The sequence below is a fragment of the Acinonyx jubatus genome, chromosome B3, assembly GCF_027475565.1.
Source record: "Acinonyx jubatus isolate Ajub_Pintada_27869175 chromosome B3, VMU_Ajub_asm_v1.0, whole genome shotgun sequence".
Taxonomy (NCBI): Eukaryota; Metazoa; Chordata; class Mammalia; order Carnivora; family Felidae; genus Acinonyx; species Acinonyx jubatus.
The window spans coordinates 57822769-57846334 of record NC_069386.1 but is presented as its reverse complement, the minus strand read 5'-3'; the positions used below and the strand labels follow the sequence as shown (position 1 = coordinate 57846334).

The 23566-nt window shown below is 39.6% G+C and overlaps 1 protein-coding gene across 1 annotated transcript; it reads left to right on the top strand.

The window, feature by feature from the left end:
• The first annotated feature begins 2614 nt into the window (after positions 1-2614).
• On the top strand, positions 2615-23385 carry EIF3J (eukaryotic translation initiation factor 3 subunit J). Its single transcript, XM_027067148.2, has 8 exons — positions 2615-2773; positions 2861-2964; positions 12063-12117; positions 12623-12714; positions 17837-17951; positions 20306-20467; positions 21919-21992; positions 22307-23385. The coding sequence occupies exons 1-8, from the start codon at positions 2737-2739 to the stop codon at positions 22436-22438; spliced, it is 771 nt and encodes a 256-aa protein (XP_026922949.1). The 5' UTR covers positions 2615-2736; the 3' UTR covers positions 22439-23385.
• Positions 23386-23566: the final 181 nt, after the last annotated feature.

Here is a 23566-nt window from a genome sequence, read left to right as displayed (position 1 = left end):
TGGAGGGAAAGGTAGGAGAAGGAAAACCGGCTGGGAAGTCATCATAGAAGAGTCTAGAGAAAGTTTGGATGAAGGTGGTTGCAAAGAGATATGGGGGTAATTAAATGTATTCAAGATTAATAGTGGAAGTAAATCAAAGAACTTGGTGACTGAATTTAGGAGGTGAGAGGAAGAAAGCAGAGACACGTCTCGGTTTTTTGACTACGGTACCTGGAGATTGGTGTCACCACCACTCGTTCAATCTCCAAAAGCACTATCCTCTACTGCTCTCTCCCACTTCCCCTCCATATCCAACCAGTCACTGTTATTAGTTGGGATTATCCAGAGAAACCGAACAAACAGCATGTGTGTATATACATAAAGAGATTTATTTTAAGGGATTGGCTCACACGATTGTAGGAGCTGGCAATTCTGAAATCTGCAGAGCAGGCCAGCAGGCTGGAAACCCAGGCAAGTGCTGCTGCTGGAGTCCAAAGGCAGTTTGGAGGCAGAATTCCTTTTTCTACAGTGTTTTTCTTTTTGTTTTTTTTTTTTTTTTTTAAGGCCTTCAACTGATTGGATAATGATTAGGATAAGACCCATCCACATTTTGGGGGTTAATCTGTTTTACTCAAAGCTTACTGATTTAAATGTTAATCACATACAACAAGTACATTCACAGCAACAACTAGTGTTTAACTAAAAACTGGTTATCACGGCCAAGCCAAGTTGACACATAAAATTAACCATCACAGTCAATAAATTGTTTTGACCCTTAAATATTTCCCAGATTGGTTCTTTTCTTTCTGCTACCATTGCCTTACTTTAGGCTTGTGTTCTCATTTAATTAATTCATAAAATATTTACTTTATGGTATTAGATACTGTGCCAAATGGTGGAAATACAACTGTGAATAAAAGATTATTGCACCCTAGGGACCTTGCATTCCAGCCTTTCCCTGCCTTCTGACAGCCTCCTTCTAATTTAGCTTTATAAAAGGATGACTGTATATCATTGCCTCTCATACTTTAACATGGAGAGTCATCTGAGGACCTTGTTAAAAGGCAGATTTTGATTCAGTAGGTCTGGGATGGGGTCTGAGATTCTGTATTTCTAACAAGCTCTCCAGATATGGCTGTAGATGAGGAATAAACTAAGAGTAACTGGGCTGTACAAAATCTCTTTAAAGACCATGTTTATAAAATATGTATTTATAGGGGCGTCTGGCTGGCTCAGTTGTAAAAGTAAGCAACTCTTGGTCTCCAGGTAGTCAGTTCGAGCCCCACATGGGGTGTAGAGATTGCTTAAGTAAATAAACTTAAAAAATAAAATAAAATGTATATTTTTAGACTCCCTGAAAAGATACACAAGAAATAGATAACAACTGTTGCTCCTAGAAAGAACAGAATGGCTGATCATTGTATATACCCTTTTATAACTTGGATTTTATACCAAGTACGTGTATTACATATTCGAAAATAAATTAACAACAAAAGTAAAGTAAAAACACCTGAAACTGCTCCTCTTAATACTCTGCAGTGGAGCCCAGTGGCCCAAAGGGCAGAGTGCAGTTTAGCCCATCTTAAACCCTTTATTATGATCAGTTTACTTATTCAGCTTATGTCGAATGTTGCCAGTCAGGTCAGGGACCACAGGCATTCTTTCCACCGGAAATGCACGTGAGCAAATTTCACTTGGTCTTTCAAACTCCAGGTTCTGCAGAACGTACCCCAGGAAGCCTTTCATGCATCCTCCCGCCCCCCGCCTTCGCCGTTAAATTTACCTTTTTACATTTAACCTCATAATGCTTCTTTTTGTTGCAGTCATCACACTGTGTCGAAATTTTGTTTACATGTCTATCTTTGCTACTTGATTGTGCGCTCCTTGAGGACAAGGCTAGAGAGGACAAGGCCTAGCGCAGACCGACTTCCGAAATTATTCTACGAAAGAATCATGTACTGGCTGGCCTCAAGGGGCTCACAGGAAGGGACAATCCTCGAGTTCTGGGGCTCTCTTCGATCCCTTCGTGAATAACTCAAGGCAAACGCGCCAGGAGCTGAATTCGAGTACCTTGGCTGAGAAGGCTGCCAAGAATGCGGCCCTGTCCACTTGCTCCTTCCCGGGCGCCCGGTCCACGCCGGCGTCCAGAGCAATCTCCCCTCGTCCAGCGCGCGACGCCTCCTCCGGGGGTCGGGGCCGCGGGTCCGCCGCCCCCACTGGCGGGCGCGGCTTGGAAAGCTTGGGGGTCTCCTTGGTATCCGCCAACAGCTCCGGGCGGTGGCCACACTGAAGACAGGGAGGGCGCACCCGGCCGGTCGGGGCGGGGCTGCAGTTGTCAGGGAAAGGGTAGCAACTACAGGCGAGCACCAAGCGCCAAGGAAGGCGCCCTTCTAACTTCCTCGCACGTATGTTTCCTCGCCGGGACCCACGCTGGGGCAGCCGTCTCCTGTGCGCTTCCTCTCTCCCCGCCCCACTACCTCCAGGACCACTGCCTCCAAGCTGTGGGGTAAGGAACACTCAGTCTCACTCTCCCGCCGACTCCCGCGCTGTCGGCCGCATTCCACGCCCCCTTCTCGCCCGCGCGCGCGTCGCCGCTGCCGCCGCCGCCAGAAGAGGCGGGGCCTGGGCCCCGGCGCAGAGTCAGCCACGGTCCCAGCCTGCCCCGCGCCGGCCAACGAGAGCAAAGTCAGTGACTCACCTCCGCCGCGCTAACTCCTCGCTAGCTCTCCCCTCACACACGTTCACACCCGGTTCGAGATGGCGGCGGCAGCAGCTGGGGACTCTGACTCCTGGGGTGAGGGGAAGTTACGAGGGACAGGGGCTGGGCCGGCGCTGGCCCCAAGCTGAATCGGGCACTAACGCGGCTCGCTCTCTTCCGTAGACGCTGACACGTTCTCCGTGGAAGACCCGGTGCGGAAGGTGGGGGGCGGCGGCACCGCCGGCGGGGACCGCTGGGAAGGCGAGGACGAAGACGAGGACGTCAAGGTGGGTGCGGGCCGGTACTCCGGGCCGCGCGGGAGCGAATTGGCGCTGTCTCGGGCGGGGATGCCCGCAGAGGGGCGAGCTGGTGGACTCTGGGCCCAGGGGCGCCGCCCGAGCCTGCGGTCTACGGGTCCAGACGCGAGCGTAGGGCCCCCCGGTGCCCTCCTCCCCTACGCTCGCCGGCCATTTGGGCTGGAGTCGAGCAGCGTGGCCTTTTGGATTTCCTTGGCGAGGGCGGTGGCGGCCCCGGCCCCAACCCTTCTTTAAGGGTCTGCGTCCCGGCCAGGATCCCACCCACCAATTGGCGACGGGAGGTGACAGCAGCGGCCGGGCCCGGCCCACGTGCAGACTTCGCGGTCTGGAGCCACTCGCCAGAATGATCTGGGAAGTTGGGCATTGAGCCCAATGGTTTATCCCATATGGAAAGTCTTACAACCACCTGCCTGTTTGAGCTCAGGTATCCCTAGGGGCAGTAACTCATTTTTGTTTCTGAAGGCCCATTTGTAGAGTTTGTTAGAGCAGTTTGATGAATGAAATATTGTGCTTTAATTTTAGCCTCCCCCCCCCCACAAGACAAGTAGAAACAGTAAAGTTTACAAAATAACTTTAGACTACCCTCTCCCCACCCTGTTGTAAAAATATTAACCGAGTACTGAGATAGCCAGCAGTTGTCAGAAACCTAGGTAGTCCTGGGAAAACGGAGAGTTGACGGAGTGAGTTATTTATTCGCATACGAATAACGCCTAAGAAAATATTGGTTAGAATAGAGGAGGGGGCCAGTGTTTTTTTCCTATGCCTTGTTGATCTGAACTAGATTTACCCTTGTCGTTTGTTGTTGAAAACTCCTGGGGACTCATATTGGTCCAGATGACATTATGACTAGTGCATTCATTTTTTTTGTTTGTTTTTGGTAGTTAACAAACATCTCAAGCCCAGAATGTTAAGATTCTTTCTAACAGAACTCTCAAAATCTTTTTACATTTGTGCAGAGTTTTGTATGAATTGAGAAGATGGTTTCTCTTGGTTTTGATTCACTTAGTGTTTTACTTTCCTGACTTATACCCTTCAACACATTTTGGGAGTCCTGTTAAGTCCTTCTGCTTGAGCTGAAAAAATTTAAGCTAGGTATCACTATGAACTTAATACTACTTATGTTTGGATTTTTTTTTTTTTTCTCCTGAGTCTGATGAGGTGGATATCTACTTTATTGAACAGCTTGAGGTCCAGAAATAATGTGAGCTTTGCACACATTGGGGTTAATAAGTGAGTAGTGCTATTGTGCATATACTTAGATGCTTCATTTACTTGTTGTATAGACATGGGAATGGATTGTGTATCATTCTCATTGCAAGATATTAGTTACCTTACTACATTGTAACAGATTTTCTATTTTGAGCATTTAGTTCACATTTGTCCTTTCACTTTTTCTGTGCTTACTGGATGCAGCAGTTAGGACATCTGTTCTGACTATTGGGAATAATTCAGCAAATGAGAAGAGAGAGAAATCAGGAAAGAAGTACCAGAAAATGAAGCTTGAAGGGAGTAGTGTGGACTAATGCCATGAAGTAACCTGCCTGTGATTATTGGATCTAAATGGTGTCATTCCTGATAAATATAATTCTTACCACTTGGAACTAATTTTGGAGATTTACAGGTTGTAAGGGACCATAAAGGTCATCTTGTCCAGTCACTCTTTTAGTGCAGAATTTTTCTTTTATGCAAATACCTTATTTCTTTTACATAAACATTGAAGTTGATCTTGGAGAAAAAAGCTGAACTTGTCCATTTTATTTCTCACTTGAGATGTTGGTTTATTTCTATTGAATTTCTTCAAGATTCCCAAGGTATGTTATTCATGGAGTAATTTGATTCCTCTACTTTAGAATCAGACAGACCTAGGTGTATATTATTGCCTTGACATTTTCTATATTTGTGGTCATAAACAAGTTTTTTTTTTTCAACGTTTTTTATTTATTTTTGGGACAGAGAGAGAGAGAGAGACAGAGCATGAACGGGGGAGGGGCAGAGAGAGAGGGAGACACAGAATCGGAAACAGGTTCCAGGCTCTGAGCCATCAGCCCAGAGCCCGACGTGGGGCTCGAACCCACGGACCGCGAGATCATGACCTGGCTGAAGTCGGACGCTTAACCGACTGCGCCACCCAGGCGCCCCACAAGTTTTTTTACTCTTTCCTTTTAGTTCCCCAATCTAAATTGTCCTTACAGGAGATAACTTCAGGGGGTTGTTTTGCATTTTAAATGATCTAATATGTCTAGCATTAGGCAGAGTTGCCTAGCACTTGGGAGGCACGCAAACGTTAATACTCTCTTACTTCAGGATGTTGCCTTAATTTTTCTGGCTTGTGGGAAATACCCTGTTTAGATCCAGTATCTGGGTTTATTTTGTGCCACATTTTGTGATTTCCTGAGCTCCAGGGGACCCTCCACGATGGCTCTTTACTGTGAATTTTGTGTTTTGAATGGAATGATTAACAAGCAAGTTTTTGCTTGTTCAGTTTACCAGTCTAGAGTTGAATTTTGTCACTTTGGATGGTAATGAGTAGTACCAAATTTCTGAATTTTGATGTTTTAATGTATAATCCTTTTGTAAATATATGAAAACAAAGCTTAGTTTTCACAAGATCAAATAATCATAGCCTTTAAATAGTATAATATATGCATTTTTTTAAGTCTTCAAAGGTAAGATGTAGAAACAGAGTAAGTTCTTCGCTTTGTGTTGTCATCTAGTGTTTAACTTTTAAGAATATAGATTTAGTGTCATTTGTAATATCCTGAGAAATGAAAGGAAAACTGAGGTCTTTGTTGCAGTAATTTGCTTCAGTAGTTTACTGTTCTTCAGTAGACATTATAACATTTTGCTGTCCTTGACTTAGTTGTCTGGCAGTGACAGAAATGGATTTAGGAGAAACTATAGAATTGTTAATCATGAGGAGAGAAGCTGTGCTTCTTCCCAATTAAAAACAAGAGAACTAGGTGTGCCTGCTTGGCTCAGTCAGTAGAGCATGAGACTCTTGATCTCTGGGTTGTAAATTTGAGTCAACTGTTGGGTATAGAGATTACTTAAAAATAAAATCTTAAAAAAAAAAAGAAAACAAAAGATGAGAACTAGGAAAATAGTCTCATGTCACAGGATGGCTTTATTTTATCTTTCTTGCTATCCTGATGTTATGCAGAGGTAGGGAGGAAGTGTTCACTTGGCATATGTCACTGGGCTCCTTCCCCATTGCTGGAGTGATGTGTAGGTTGTGTTAAGGCAATGAGTGCATATCCCCTGCAAGCAGGGACAATACAACTTTTACTTTATTTTACTAGCCTCCTAGTATTTCAATAGAATAGATTAAAAGCCGGATTTATTCAAGTTGTATAGAATTGTTTTGAGAAAACTGGCTGTGTTCAAGCATCTCTGGCATTTGCACATATAATGTTATCATACAATTCTTTTTAAAAGATCCAAGAATGAACTTAGTTGAAAACTGCCTGACTCATCCTACCCATTCAACTATCTGTTAGGATCGTATCCTGCTTACTAGCTTAAACCTACCAGAGTAAGGACATTTTTCAAGCATTAGAAATAGCATTTCTGAAGAAGAGGAGATTTTTGGGAAATACTCAGAAGGTGGGCATTTTGCCAGGAAATGGGTATCTTGAAGTGTGTAACTTATCATGAAAATTTCCAAACATAAACAGAACTAAAGAGAAATTTAAATAAATCCATGAGCAATCTTATTTCTTCTGTATCTCCACTTAACTATTCTCCCCTAACCAGATTATTTTGAGGAAAATCTCAATTATATCATCATTTTGAGGAAATCTCAATTATATCAAACTACCCTGGCAGTTCTTATAAACTAGTAAGTTTTTAGTTAGGAAGTGTTTTGTTTTGTTTTTTTTTTTTAACGTTTATTTTTGAGAGAGAGAGGGAGACAGAGGATCCAAAACAGGCTCTGTGCTGTCAGCACAGAGCCCAGTGCGGGGCTCGAACCCACAAACCACGAGATCATGACCTGAGCCGAAGTGTAACGCTTAACCGACTGAGTCACCCAGGCGCCTCAGTTAGGAAACATGTTTGGTGTTGAAAATGTGTTTGTCATGCTGGATGACTGAAAATAAATTAGCCATTTGTTTAGTGTTCATTGTCTTGATATTGCTTTAGCCAGGCATTTGAAGTAGGATTGATTAATAATAGTTCCACATGTGAAACTGGTAGGCATTGAGATGGAATTCAACGGAGTGCTCAGCCATAATACATAGTAGGATGTTAAAAACTTAATGAATTGAATTAAATGAAGTAGACTTTAGAGGCAGGTACCTTAGCTTCCAGAAACCAGCATAGTTTTGAGAAGATGGAAGAACATTTAGGCTTCTTTTAAGAACTGAACTTTGCTGGGAAGTCTAGACTTGCCAGAAGCCTATTACACAGTTCTGAAGCCTCTTAGAGCACGTCAGTACAGCTTACAGAACATCAGTAAAAGACTCTTTTTCTGCAAAAGGTTATTTATCTAAACCAAATTACTTAAAAGGAAGTAAAAGAGTATATGTTAATTAATGGACTCTTGCTATGGGGCAGAAGAATTTTACTGCTCCTTTGAAGCTACTTCTGTTTGATGATCTATAAATACATCTTGCTTAAGTTGGAAAGCATTTTCAGCCCTAAATGTGTTCTCTGATTGCATGTGACATTCTGTAGTTGTGCATTGTAAAAATGACAGATCAGCCAACTACTGGCTGTATTATTAGAAATGTTTAAAAAGCAGGGTTTAAAAATTTTGTTTTCAGTTCTCAGTCATGTTCAGTTGGGAAGTAGGTTTTAAACTTGAAAAGCAGCCATCTCTTTCAGAGCAAAGGCTCAAATGATGTTGGGTGTGTATCTGTAGAAGAGTGTAGATTAACAAGAGATTTATAAACTGCCTCTGTTCTTTTTTTTTTCTTTTAATTTTTTTTAATGTTTATTTTTGAGAGAGAGACAGAGCACAGGTTGGGGAGGGGCAGAAAGGGAGGGAGGCAGATTCCAAAGCAGGCTTCAGGCTCTGAGCTGTCAGCACTGTGCCGGATGTGGGGCTCGAATCCACAAACCATGAGATCATGACCTGAGACGAAGTTGGACGCTTAACTGACCAAGCCACCCAAGTGCCCCTAAACTGCCTCTGTTCTAAGGAAGGTAGCTAGCCATTTTAGGAGAGCAGCCTGGGTGGCTCAGCCAGTTGGGTGTCCAACTTCAGCTCTGGTCATGATCTCCTGGCTCGTGAGTTCAAGCCCCATGTCAGGCTCCGTGCTGACAGCTCAGAGCCTGGGGCCTGCTTCGGATTCTGTGTCTCCTTCTTTCTCTGCCCCTCCCCTGCTCACGCTCTGTCTCTGTCTCTCCTTCAAGAATAAATAAACATCAGAAAAAAATTTTTTAATTGAATATTACAGTTGGAAGATCTATTAGCTACCAAAAATTGGGTAAGGAATTTACTTGGTTATTGATAAGTATTCTCTGGAACCAAATAACCATTTAGAGCTTACTAAATTACAGATTTACTCTCTGTTTAAACGTGTTAAATTTTAGGTGTTTCTCTAAGAACGTTTTTTAAATTTTATCTGAACTTACTGTCAGCATTTACAAAGTCCTAGTGTTTACAGCAAATTGGGCAGATTTTGACCTTACATTTACTTTTTAGGCGCTGGCAAATTTTATAACTAAGGAAACAAAAACTCTAGTTCTTGGGGAAAACTACCTGGCCTTATGCTGTGGGAATTACGTCTATTTGGAAGTCTCTCTGTTGATTTCACTATGCTCCCTTCTTTAGTGACTTGTCCCCAGTCAGGGCAGCCTTGTTTCAAGCACTTTGGGGTGAGGGTGACAGGCAGAGCTTGCCTTCCATGGTCCTTTTATGAACGCAGGAGCAGGTGCCATAGCTGATCCCAGGACTTGTTGATAGGAACCACTGCTGTTGCTACTAAAATCCATTCTGTGGTGGAATCTAGGTAGCCTTATTATGTCAGCTCTGATGGGACAGTTTAACTTGAGTGTCTGGAATAAGATTTATACTTTGATTTAGGGAAACCAGGAACTGGGATAGGGGTAGTACACAGAGTTGGTATAAATGAGATATTGAGGGCGCAGGGATATGGATGGGGGTGGGGTGATGTTTTACTGGGAAAGGGAACTGAGAAATGCTCCTGATGTATCTGTTTCTCCATGTTGGAGGTATCGGGATGGAGCTGCTCATTTTTAGCTATACCTCTCCCCTCTTAGCCTCCTGGTACCAGAGGCTGCTAGACTTGTTTCTTAAAATTAATAGAAAACCATCACAGGCAATTTGAGGTAGGTAACTGGTATAGTTGTAGCTGGACACATCACTGTGTGCCATACCCTTCCTTGATGAGCTTTCCTGCAATTCCAGGGGAGCTCATTCCAGAATTGATTGATAGAATGAATTTTAGTGGGGAGGGACCTAGTTCTCAGATAGTTATGGTATACTTTAGGACTCCAGTAAGAAGTTGTTTACTATGACACTTTAAACCTGGTTCCTTCATTGTTTTGTTTTGTTTTGTTTTGTTTTTGTTGGTTGGTTTGGTTCATTCATTACTTTTCACTGAGATTTTAGGATAGCTATCTGAGGGCCTAATGTTCTTACCTATAAAATGGAGAAACCACCATCTTACTTACAGGACTTCGTGAGGGTTAACTGTGTTACTACATGTAAGGCCCTTTGCACAGTGTTTGGTGCAAAGTAAACACTTAGTAAATGCTTTATCATCATCATCATCATCATCACTATTATTAATAGAGAGTGGTGAATATGTACCCCTTTGAAGTAAGCAAATGGTCTTCCTGTCTGGAGCACCACCTAAACAGGATATCACTCACAGACCCAGCTTTCTATATTATGTGAAGATTAAAACAATAACAAAAAACTCCTAGTAGTTAATTTTTATTTTCAACTCTAGCGTTCCTTTTGTACTGTGGTGTATTGATAACAAGCACTTAAGCAAACCAGTCAGATTATACAAACATTTGCTTTTTAATTTCTAACTCTTGTATCTTAGATGTCCAAATAATGACTAGCAGGTTTGTTTTCAGTCTGTTAACCTTGACCTGTGAGTTAAATTGCCAAGGTGAGGTGATTATAAAAATATTTTACTTTTATCCAAATTTCTTTCTATTCTGCTTGCAGAGCCTATGATAGCCTTAATCAGGATTTTTTAGTTCTCTGGTGGACTTAGAGAATTTTATTAAAATCGAGGCTTGGTTAGTTTAAATACCTAGACTGATTCATTATGAGCTGTCTTGTTATAAAACAGAAGCTTGGTGTCATAGTTATGGCACATTAGTCAGCCTCTACATCTTCCAGCAGCAGCAGAGCCTCTTGCAATCCTGTGGTTCAGCTTCAAATGGCTATCCCTATTAAACTTAAACATTCTAAAGTCTCTGGAACCTTTAGAAAATTGTTTGATAATCAGTTTATATTTAGTTCAGTGACTGTGTTAGGTGTAGAAAAGACAAGATCAACCTTAAAGTGCCCTACCCAAGTTAGGGAGTGGGTTCAATAAGCTATTGATCAGCTCTTGACTGCTCTTAAATACTGGGCTTAAATATTATATAGATTTAATTCATTAATCAGGGTTGTGTTGTATACCAGTAATTGTGTTGTATAGGTTGTGTTGTATATCAATAATTGAGCCATTGGCTAGAATGTTGGATGCTTTCACATTTGGGAAAGTAAGAAATATAAGGTCCTTTTAATTTTTTATTTAAAACAACTGCAAATTACTTTAAGAGAAGTAGTTTTGGCTTGGTTGTCTTGTGTTGTGTTAACAGACAAGTTGATATAAAATTTCATATGGAAAAACAAACATGCAAGAATGGCCAGGAGAACACTAAAAAGCCTGAAAACCTATAAGAGAGGGAACCAGCCTTGACCTACATAAAAACATACTATAATTAATTAAAGTAATGAAAGCAGTGTGGTATTGGTGCATGAAGAGACAGTAGACCTGTGGGAAAGCAGAAGTAGACCAAGTACCTGTGACAATTTAGTATGTGGCAAATCACAGGGCTCAGGTATACTTTTTAATAACTGATGCTATGACAATTAGGTAACCATTTAGAAAAAGAGTTAGATCCATACTTCATACCACACAAAAGAAAAAACTCCATATGGACTAGAGATCTAAATAAAAAACAATGAAAGCATTCATGTTTTAGAAGAAACTGACTTGATGAAATTCACAGGCAATAAAAAGAAAAGACTGATAAATTTTACTGCATAAATGTGGTGGGGTGCATATGCTTCGTAGGGAAACACTAGAAATATTTCCATTAAGAACAACAAGGCAGGGGTGCCTGAGTGGCTCAGTTGGTTAAGCTTCTGACTCTTGGTTTTGGTTCGGGTCATGATCTCAAGTTTTGTGAGTTCAAGCCCTGCATTAGGCTCTGTGCTGACATCACTGGAGCCTGCTTGGGATTCTGTCTCCCTCTCTCTCTGCCCCTCCCCCACTTGCTCTCTATCTCTCAAAAAACAAAAAACAAAATAATGATGCCCATTATCTCTGCCATTATTCACAGTGTACTAGAGGTTTAGCCAGTGCAGTTAGATAAATCAGTTGTGGAAGCATAAGAATTGGTAAAGAAGTAAAGCCATTTTCATTTACAGATGATATTATAGTACACCTGGAAAACCCTAGAGAATCAATGAAAGTGACAAATTAATTAACATGTAAAAACCAATTGTATACACAAATAATAACCAGTTAGAGGACATAACAGGGAAGGAAAAAAAAAAAAACCCTCCAATTTACAGTGGGAACACATAAGAGAAATACTTAGGAACAAACTTGAAGAGAAATTCACAAAATCTCCAAGAGGGAAACTTTAAAACATTCCTTGAAAGATACAGAAATAGACTTGAACAAATGGAAAAACAGCCCTTTTCCTTGGCTAGGGTGGCTCAACATTATGAAGATGTGTATTTTCCTAACATTAATTTACAATTTTAATGCAGTACAAAAAAAAAATACTTCTTTCTGTGGAGTTAGATAAGTTGCACATGGAAAAGTAAACAGGCAAGAATTATTAATAGAAGTCCTTTTCTTTAGGATAACTGGGATGATGATGATGATGAAAAAAAAGAGGAAGCAGAAGTAAAACCAGGTGAGCCACTGGGGTTCCTTCATTTTTGGTTTTATATCTTGTGAGCATGTAATACTTATGTTAAGACAAATGACAAAATGCTTGCAAAATTGAAAATTTTTTTGTTGAGAAACCAAACACCCTTCCATTCTCACTTTATTCTCTTCTCCTCCCATCTCTTCTCTCCCCTCAAAACATAATCAGATTGGATACTGCCTGCCACTTTCTGTTTGAGTGCTGCTGTTAGGAGACAGTAGAGGAGGGTGTGATCTCATATTTTAATAATCTAAATCCTGCTGATGAAAGCACTGGGGAAATATGAAGGGAGATGTTTGGGTCCTAGGGGTCAGATCAGAGAAGAGAAAGGAAGAGTCCCAGAACTTTCCCATTATTATTCACGAGTAAATCACCATATGAAATTGGAGCTAGGAGAAGTTTGGTCTTTTGAAGTATATTATTGTTATGTCTGTCTCATCCACAAACTGGAAAATATTCAAGGTAACTGTGATTAAAACATTTCTTTCAGAAGTAAAAATTTCAGAAAAGAAAAAAATAGCAGAGAAAATAAAAGAGAAAGAACGGCAGCAGAAAAAAAGGCAAGAAGAAATTAAGAAGAGGGTAAGTAATACTCATTTCCTGAAATACAGAATTCTCACATCAGTAATGCTACATTGTCTTAATAGACAGCAAGTATTACCTAGCAGTCTGACGGGCTTTGTAAAGACTATAAATGGACACTATTAGAGAAGTAAATCCCCAAACTGAATTCTGTGTCTCCCTCTCTCTTTGCCCCTCTGCCTCTTGCGCGTGCTCTCTCTTTCAAAAATAAATATTTAAAAAAGCCCCTCAAAATAAAAGATAAATTATCATAATGAATAATCATGTATGTCACCTAAATTTAACAGTTGCTAATATTTTGCCATATTTGCTTCATCTTTTTTTGTTAAAATCAAGTAAATAAAATGTACATTTTATCTTTAAATACTTCAGTATGCATCTTTGAAAAATCAAAGCTGTTTCTCACATGATTACGTATCTAATAGAATGAACAGTAATTTTTTAATGTCATCTAATATTCAGTTTATATGGGTTGGTTTTTTTGTTTGTTGTTTTGTTTTATTTTGTTTTTTGAGAGAGAGAGAGTGCACAGACAGGGAAGGGGCAGAGGAAGACAGAATCTCAAGCAGGCTCCACGCTCAGTGTGGAGTCTAATGTTGGGCTTGATCTCATGAACGTGAGTTCGTGACCTGAGCTGAGATTAAGAGTCGTACCCTTAACGAACTGAGCCACCCAGGTACCCCTATATGTGCCCAATTTCTAATTGTCCCAAGATATCTTTTACATATGGTTTGTTTAAACAAGGACCTTAGATTCATTGCATTAGGTTGTTAACATATCCTAAGTCTCCTAGAGTATCTTTCTCTCTGTCTTAAAATGACAGTAAGGGCACCTGGGTGGCTCAGTTGGTTAAGCATCCAACTCTTGATCTTGGCTCAGGTCTGATCTCATGGTTCATGAGTTCAAGCCCTGCATCAGGCTCTGGGCTGATAGCTCAGAACCTGCCTGTAGTTCTGTTTCTTCTTCTCTCTGCCCCTCCCTTGCTTATGCACATGCATGTGCTCCCTCTCTCAAATAAACTTGAAAAAAAAAAAGTAAAATGACATTCACTTATTGAACGGAGGAGCCCATTTGTCGTGTAGAATATCCCACCTTTTTGATTTGTCTGATTACTTACAGTTGCAATTTCCTGTAACTTGGCCAGTAAGTCTAAAAGTTTGATTGGATTCAGATTAAACATTTTTAATTGGAATACTTTAGAGGTCATGCTGTGTGCTTCATATTGCATCATATCACATCAAGAGTCACGTAATATCTGTCTTATTATTAGTGATGCTAAAATTGATGACTGGGTTAAGGTGGTAACAGTCTGATCCTTCTATTATAAAATTACATATTCTTGTAAGTAATCCAATTTCACGTCAAGCTCCCACCCATTAGTTTAGTGTTAGTAATGATTGTTGCCTAATTATTTTATTAGGGATTGCAGAATGGTGATTTTTCTCATCCAGTGACTTCTCTTCCATTTGTTATTGGCTGGCTTTTCTTCCTCCTCTTCTACTTGCTTTGCTGTTTGATTACTTTGATATGGTTTGTGTTAGAAAAGCAGAGTAAAAGCTTAATTGTTTTCTTGTAATCACTAATTTCCAGAGTAAGGAGGGAGTGTAATAGTAACTTCAAAGGGTTGAAAAATGAAGGGGTTGTGGGTTTTTTTCTTTTGAGTAAATTTGTACATGTACAGGTTTTTATAAATTTTACTCAGATACAGTAATTATTCTTTTGATGCTCAAATTTTCCCAACTTTGGCCAGTAGGAAACCCTTTCAGTTGTTCTAATGTTCATCCTTTTGACAGAACCCTATTAGTCTTTGAAAACTTCTGCTTTCTGGCACAGTAAGTGCCGGGCTCACCTGGTAAACTCTCTTCTTTAAGCCTGGAATGTGCTACTTCCCTGAGGTTTTTAGTGGAAATGATGTTTAGAAGCCAAATCTAGTTGCTAGTAGTACTCAGCATTATTGAGGTGGCCTTGCCTTCTAGACCCATTTTTATAGGTGAAGCTAGGAAAGAAATAAATGCATGAGTATATGTGTTGTGTATGTCAGCGTTAGTTCATGGATTCTAATAACGTTAACATAATTGTTTATTTGCTTTTCTACAATACCAGTAATACTAACAATGTTTGTAGGATTTCTTTGCAATTCTTTTTGCATTGAGAATATATCCTCTAAGGATGTATAATTATGTTCTGGGTTCTAAAGTCATTTGTATTATTTTGTGTCAGTATGTCTTTTGATACACATTTTAGAGTCATTTGTTACCATTTCCATTTTTAAAGTTTTATTTTTTATGTAACTTTATTTTTTAAACATGAAATAATGTTCAGAAGGCAAAACCATACAAAAATGGTACACTCAGAAAAGTCTCAAACATCCATTCCTGTCCTGTCCTCTCCATCCTGTTCCCTGTCACCCCCTATAAGAAAGCATTTTCACTAGTTTTTGGTTTATTCTTTTTTATTTTTTGTTTTTTGTAGCTGTATGGTATTCTGTTGCTACAAATATGTACCATATTTTATTTCACCAGTCTTCTAGTCATGGGCAGCTGGATCTTTTTTCCCCATTCCTGTACTTGAACTAACAGTGCTTCCATGAATAGCTGTATCTGTGTGTCGTTTTTAATGGGTATAGTCATAATTGTAGGATAGATTGTCAAATGAGAGATTGATGGGTCAGAGGGCAAATTACATTTGTAGTCTTGCCAAGGGTTCTCAAATTGCCCTCTGTATGGGGTTGTACCAGTTTGCATTTGCCAACAATGTATCAGAGTGTGTTTCCCCAGTCAGGGACATTTTAGATACTTTTAAAATAATTTATACTTGCATATCAAAAATATTTACATGTGTGTTTCTATGATCAGAACAAGCAATAGAAACTTAGACCTCAGTCTAAGAAGCCATCTTGGTTAGATCTTTCTTGGTCATTGAAGTTAGAATTTGTACTTCCTTTGTTGTGTCTTGGTATTTATATCCAACATAAAGAAACCTTATTAGAGTGTGCTCAGTTTGTCTTAAGTAAAATATTGAGTTAAGATGAGTTCAGTTTTGATGCAGGAATTACTTAATAATGTCCAGGTCTACAAAGACAGTTAAGTCAAGATATTTCCTTTTTTCTTTTTTCTTTCTAGAAAGTATTCTGAGATTTCCTAACTTGGCATAATGACATTTCTCATTTTATCCTCTCCATGAGAAACAAAATATGATGTATTTCAGAAGTGGACTTGTGAGTCAGAATCTGCAAGCTGCATAGACATAGTTAACTATGAATAGCACAAGTTCCCTTTACTTTTTTCCCACTTTAATGAATACTGTCATAGATTCTCCTTCATAGTAAAAGTGATACATTTGTTGTAGGAAGTATCACAGTATAAAGAAATGATATTCACTAAACTGTTGACTGTCACAGAGGTAGAACTGGAAAATAACTGACAACTTCTGTTGTGTGCCTTTAAAATTTGTTAACAATGATAATGTGTTACTTTTATAATAATAATATAAAAATGTAAATAAGAGGAAAACTTTTTTTAAATTTTTTTATTGTTTATTTACTTTTGAAAGACAGAAATGGAGCATGAGTAGGGGAGGGGCAGAGAGAGAGGGAGGCACAGAATCTGAAGCGGGTTCCAGGCTCTGAGCTGTCAGCATAGAGCCCGACATGGGGCTTGACCTCATGAACTGTGAAATCATGACCTGAGCTGGAGTGGGATGCTTAACCTACTGAGCCACGCAGGTGCCCCAAGAGGAAAACGTTTTTTGGTGGTTTGTTTTGTTTTGTTTTACATTTTTATTTATTTTTGAGAGACAGAGACAGAGCACACCTGGGGGACGGGCAGAGAGAATGAGACACAGAATCCGAAGCAGGCTCCAGGCTCCAAGCTGTCAGCACAGAGCCCAATGCAGGGCTCGAACTCATAAACTGTGAGATCATGACCTGAGCCAAAGTCGGACTGAGCCACCCAGGCGCCCCCAATTTTTTTTTTTTTTAATTAGAACGTGTGTGTGCACAAGTGGGGGATGGGCAGAGGAAGAGAGAGAATATTAAGCAGGCTCCTCACTCAGCATGTAGCCTGATGTGGGGCCCCATCCCATGACCCTGGGGGACCATGACCTGGATGGAAATCAGTAACAGTTGGATGCTCAACTGACTGAGCCACCTGTGTGCCCCCAAAACATTTTTTTTATGTTTGCATAGTACAGTTGGCCTTTGAACAATGTGAGGGCTAGGGGTGCTGACCCCTGCACAGTCAAAAAGCTACATACAACTTTTGACTTCCCCCAAACTTAACTATTAATAGCCTACTATTGACTGGAAACCTTACTGCTAACACAGTCAACACATAATTTTGTAGTTGTGTGTATTATATATCATATTCTTCCAGTAAAGTAAACTAGAGAAAAGAAAATGTTAAGAAAATCATGAAGAGAAAAATGCATTTGCTGTACTGTAAATACCAGAAAAAGTCTGAATAAGTGGACCCATGCTTTTCAGACCTGTTTTATTCAAGGGCCATCTGTATTGTCATATGGCTGTGCCATGTTTTATTTATTCTTTTGTTGAACATTTGGGTTATCTCTAAATTTATTGGAAATTATAAGTAATACTCCAATGGACATCCTTGTGGCTAAATGTTAGTGTGCATCTTTGGTTTCTTAAGATAAATACCTAGAAGTGGAATTGAGTCCACATAAAGCATATAAAAGTTATTTTAAGACTTGATGCACATTACCAAGTTGCCCTAGAAAGGTTGTTTCAGTCAATATACAGTCTTTAGCAGCAGAATGTGAGTGTGATTTTTCCCTTGTCTACAATCTCAATTCCATATTTTTTAAAAAGGCTGTGGAAATAAACTCAGTCTTCTTGGGTTCTTAGCTCTCTCACATTAGCAGCTGTGTTAACCTTCTGTTACCATGGACAGGTTGCTTAACCTCTCTGTGCCTCAAATTTTTTTGTGTAAAATCAGGATAAGAACATCTGAGGTGTTTAGAAGGATGCCTGAAATAAACACTTTATAAGTATTTGCTATTATTTATAATTTTGTGTTTATTAAAAAAAGTTCACACAATTCAAAAATGTACTGGTCATTCATAATCCCAGCCGTTTTAAAATTTTCTTTCTGTCTCATTTTAGTTAGAAGAACCTGAAGAACCTAAAGTGCTAACACCAGAAGAACAATTAGCAGATAAACTGCGGCTAAAGAAATTACAGGAAGAGTCAGACCTTGAATTAGCAAAAGAAACTTTTGGTAAGGTGCAGGGAGGGGGTGATTGCAGTGAAGTATTGAAGTTCCAAGTGCATGCGGTGGAAGTCTTACTAGTTATGAAAGTTTAGAAAACATCTCCATTTTTGGCATAACAGTACTGGCTAATTTAGATATTAGAAAGTAGTTTTTACTTTATATTTGAGGTTTCATTGCTTAAGGCAGAGTGAAATACATTTTCAGATTTTTTAATGATTATGTTCCGAGTATCACATAAAAGGTTATTAAGATAAATCATTGGACCTTTTCAAATAAAGTTTCCTGCTCCTTTAAATATATCAGCTGGATGAAATTTGGATGAAATGTGAGGTCTGTAGCTTTGAGGTTTAAATATTGAACTGACTATAGGGCTGTCCTATTGTCTTAAATCTGGGTAAGAATGTCCCTGTGGGGCATTCACCTTCAGCTGTGCCTCTGCTCAGGATCATTCCTTTCTGTGACCCTTCTTGGCCCTCGCCATACCCAGTCTTTAGAGGGCTTCCATTTCTGTGTGCCATGCTACAGTTGTGAGTGGTACATGAGATAAAAAACATATTCAGGATCCTGTATGTATGGAAGTTCAGAGTGTTCTAGGGGGAGAGTAACATGACATGAAGGGGAAAGTAAGAAACATGGCCAAAGAAATAGTTAAAAGTTCTCCCTTTGTTTAATTAAGCTCATTGTTGTCATTACCTATTGTGTACTTTTCAGAGTAGAAGATTATGTTGAAAGAGTTAAAGAGCTTTGAAACCTATAGCTAGTTGTATCCCCATCCTTCCTGTTCTCTAAGGAAGGCTGACAAGTGATCATTGTCCTTTCTGTGGGAGATGTGATTTTCTCACTCCAGGAGTTGCTGGCAACCTGAGGAGTTACTTTGGGTGCTCCTGTGCACTGGCGTGTGCTTGGCAGATCTTAACCTGCAGAGGGCACGCAGCCATTATCCAGTGTCTTCATAGCATGGTAACAGCCAGCCAAGTGTTTATTAAAGAAAAGAGTTTACATGCTACTTAAAAATTCTAAAATGGGACAACTGTGGATTGCAAGGCAAAAACATGGATTCATACAGCCATCATTTAGTTAATAGGGTTTTAATGTTGTATTTCTCATACTAAAATACTAAATCAGTGATACTGTTAACTCAGTTTGCTATTGAGGAAGATACAAAGTGTACTGTCTCTTAGCCTAGAATCCTTTTAGGCCAGATTCTTTCTGTTGGGATTTTTTTTTTTTAATTTTTTTAAATGTTTATTTACTTTTGAGAGAGAGACAGAGCATGAATGGGGGAAGGGCAGAGAAGGAGGGAGACACAGGATCCGAAGCTGGCTTCAGGCTCTGAGCTGTCAGCACAGAGCCTAGCCTGATGGCGGGGCTTGTACCCACAAACTGTGAGATCATGACCTGAGTCGAAGTCAGATGCTTAACCAACTGAGCCACCCAGGTGCCCCTCTGTTGGGATTTTAATACATGGCTTACCCCTCTTAGCTTCTGGAGTCAGCTGCATACTTTGACAGGAGCCATCTGGGTTTTTGTTTTGTTTGCTTTTTCCTTCTCTCCCCATTTTACTGTGGCCTATTTTTTTTTTTTTTTTTAAGTTTATTTGAGAAAGGAACAGGGGAAGAGGGGCAGAGAGAATCCCAAGCAGGTTCCATGCTCAGCATGGAGCCCGACGTAGGGCTTGATCCCATGACAGTGGGATCATGACCTGATCCAAAAGCAAGAGTCAGCCGCTCAGCTGATCCACCCAGGCCCTCCCCGGCTGCAGGCTATTCTTAGACATAAACTTTAAAAACATCCTTTTTGTGCCAGGGACGCTTTTGGTGCTGTGGTGAAAACTACAGGTTTCCTCTTAATATGATTTTTTAAATGCAGAAAATAAAATTCATAGAATTTTACTTACTAAGTAAGTCTGTTATATTGAAATAGGTATAATGTTAAAAAGACGAGATACAGTAATAATGTGTTTCATTAATGCAGTAAATAAGATCTCGTGGCAGGTCTATCTAATAAGTAATGTAATTTGAAAGTAATGATGACCGAAACAATATTTTAAGAGAACTACAACTGTAATGTGATATGAAAATACCTGATCTTTACTAGTAACAGGTTTTTGCTAGTTATAACCACTGTGATTTATTGCCTGTAATCAAAATGGAAGGAAATGCTAAATTAGAGGTTAATGAAAATAAAGTTGTAATCTTTGATCCAAATTTGCAGACCTGCTGAATTCTGTCCAAGAACTCCAGTGGACCCAGGTTAAGAAACTCTGCTTTAGCATGAAATAACAGCGTTGTTCAGATACCGAATTGGTTTATAAACCTAAAAAAAATCTGATATTTTTAGTGCTCCCTCTTCTCCTGCAGGTGTTAATAATACAGTTTATGGAATAGATGCTATGAACCCATCTTCAAGAGATGACTTCACAGAGTTTGGAAAGTTACTAAAAGATAAAATTACACAATATGAAAAGTCACTATATTATGCCAGTTTTTTGGAAGCCTTAGTTCGAGATGTGTGTATTTCACGTAAGTAATTCTAATCTCTACTTCTGTAGGTGGATTTTAGTAACAGCCCATCATAGGAGGATGGAGGTTGACTTTTTTTGGGATGCTATAATAGACCTAGGATTTCCTTTTCAGAAGTTACCTTGGGAATGTTCTGCAAATACCCAGTGAGTTTGAGTGGTTTTGTTTTTTGAGGCTTTCTTCTTAATGTTTTTAAAATGGTTTCCCAAAGGGACATCTGGACTTTGCTGATACAAAGCTGATAAAACACTAGCTTATTCTTTTATCTAATTATATCTTTAAAAAAAAATTTTTTTTTAACATTTATTTTGAGACAGAGAGTGCAAGCAGGGTTCGGGCAGAGAGAGAGGGAGACACAGAATCCGATGCAGGCTCTGAGCTGTTGGCTCCCCTTATCTAATTATATCTTAAATGGACGAGGAAGTATCTTTTGGGGAAAACTGTCTCTCACCATACGGAATTTTAGAGCTGAGTGCAACCATAGTAAGTGTTCATTTTACAAACAAGGAAGCCTGTGACTATAGGTTTAAGTTGCTCAACAGAACAGGTACCTATATTCTGGGTCTGTGGGTGTGGTGCCATGCCCTGAAAGGAGTCATACATTTCAGAGACAGGGTGTGTGGGAGTAAAAACCAGGGGTGGTGTGGCACTAATGTGGAAGGGACTGTTTTTGCTAGCACTGCTGTTTTTAAGATCGAGAAAAAGGAATTCTACACGATGAACTTTCAATTGGGATTTCCTTGAGAAATCATTACTCATTTGGGTGTTCTGAATTTGATTAGTGATATACCCATAGTTGGTATTTTATTTACATATACTTTTTTTCTTCTTTTTGAAGGTGCTCTCTAACCAAAACTGAAACTCTTTTTTAGTAGCTAAAAACTGCTGTGTTTCAGCTTGGTATTTTTATAAGGATCAAAGGATGTGTTGTCCACTAATCAGACTTGTCTCCTAGTAGGATACTGAGATTTCTGAGATAACCTGTTTTCATTCTGGTTCCCGTGGTAGAAGTGGTAGAAAATAGAGACCCTAAAGGGTGGGGAGTTGTAATTTGTAGTTTTAAGAATGGTTGTTTCATGTTCATTCAGCCACTCCTCAGTGTGCATCGAGGATGTGTTGTGGAAAGGCATGGTGATCCTCCGTGTGTTTATTTTTTTGCCCCCTCACATGTTTAGATTAAGGAGGTATGGTAGGGGACAGTATGAGCTCTAAAGACACTTCGGGTTTCTTTTTGAACAATGGTGTCTTGGTTATTTCAGGTCATTATAAAATTTTTGTTGCTGAGTTTTCTATTTTACGTTAAATAGTTCTGATTTGTGAGCCTAGCCATAGACTGAATCGTGATTCTTTACCATCTTATGTTTAACAGGACAAATTCATAGCCTTTTTAAAGTTACTGAAGCTAATGATGGACAAAGTAGAGGTGGTAATTCCTTTTTCTTTTTTTTTAGTGGAAATTGATGACTTGAAAAAGATTACCAATTCATTGACTGTGCTTTGCAGTGAAAAACAAAAGCAAGAAAAGGTAAGGGCAAACATGCAAGGGAGATAACCTATCACATTAGGATGAGGGTGTAGGCATAATATTCTCAGTGTACTGGGAGCCTGAACTAAAATTTAAATTGGAAGAGAGCTGGAGCCTGAGTGCCATTACTGTCCTTTTGTTCACAGACATGGTCAGAGTTTACTTTTGGAACAGAAATTGCTTTGGGTTAGGTCTGAGATCTCCCCTAAAGTTTTTTTGTTGCCAGAGGCTTTAGTGTCTCTGTGAGGGTTTCTGTACCAGAAAAAGGTGCCCACAGTGGACAGTCTCATGAATTAACTCTCTTTTGTCTTTAGCAAAGCAAAGCCAAAAAGAAGAAGAAAGGCGTGGTTCCTGGAGGGGGATTAAAGGCCACCATGAAAGACGATCTGGCAGATTATGGTGGTTATGATGGAGGATATGTACAAGACTATGAAGACTTCATGTGACATTTTATCTTCTCCTGGTGTCTTCTTTCTGTTGCCCACAATCCCTTCAACATGTAGCACAACTTCCTTTCCTTTCAGTTCTGCCAAATGCTACAATCAGAAGTGCAGTATCTTTTGTGCTGGTTATTTAACCCCTTGACACTTAGGTGCTAATGTGCGAATGAGGGAACTTGGATCTTGCTGCCAAGGGGTTAAAATTGGGAACCTCAGTTGCTACTAAATCATAGTTTAAAAAAAAACAAGCGTAATAATGTTGTCATTGTTGCTCTCTGATTCCATAGCAGCAGTCACTGAATTGGAAACAAAGGTTGCAACATGACAAAAATTGTGTAGTATTTACCAGCACCATTCAGTAATACAGCCTTAACCATACCTCCTTGAACTACTTCATAACTTGTCAAGAAAAGCAGTTTGCAGCAAGGGCATGCCATGTGCACCTAGTATTAAAATTGCTTTGTCTTAAAATTGAGCGTGAGGATATTAAAAATACATTGTGAAGAAGACTGCTTATCTCAGAGTGAAGATACAACGGCTGAAAAGCACTAGCTTGATACTTAAAAATCAAATGACCAAAACCCTCCAACTTTGAAGCTGAAGAAGGTAGACCTCCATTATTGTGTTGCATTACAAGTTGTGGAATCTCTTGAATGCATAGACTGTCTAGTTTCTATTTATCAGACTGTTCTGCTGACGGAGTGCTTCAGACGGGGTTGGGAAGCTCTTTACCTGTTTCATTTCCCTGATTTAAGTGTCTGAACAATCCTCCTTTGTTCTCCTGGGCTGCAATGGAACAACTTTAACAGGGTTTTGGCATTTCCTTTCCTTTATAAAACATGCTCAGCAAACTGCACCAGTTGACTACAGTTTGGTAAATTGTTATGTTAACAATTATGACATCTGCAATGTTTTATAAAGCAACTAATTTAATAAAATCACTATTGTGAGGACTTAAATTTTGTGTTAACTCCCAAGAGATATTTTTGGAGAGTATAGAACAACAGCTCTTGGGACTAGAGTTCTCTGTATACTTACAAAGCTATTAATAATGCCTGATGAGCAGTTAACAGCTTTAAGACAAAAATGATGTGCCAGGCTTGATCAGTGTCACCCTAGAGCGACAAAGGTATA

Excerpts from the sequence above, each read along its gene's own strand:
- EIF3J (XM_027067148.2), top strand. The coding sequence starts at position 2,737 with ATGGCGGCGGCAGCAGCTGGGGACTCTGACTCCTGGG. Across the intron at positions 2,774-2,860 it reads TGGGGACTCTGACTCCTGGG|ACGCTGACACGTTCTCCGTG; the intron begins GTGAGGGGAAGT and ends TCTCTTCCGTAG. Across the intron at positions 21,993-22,306 it reads AAAAACAAAAGCAAGAAAAG|CAAAGCAAAGCCAAAAAGAA; the intron begins GTAAGGGCAAAC and ends TTTTGTCTTTAG.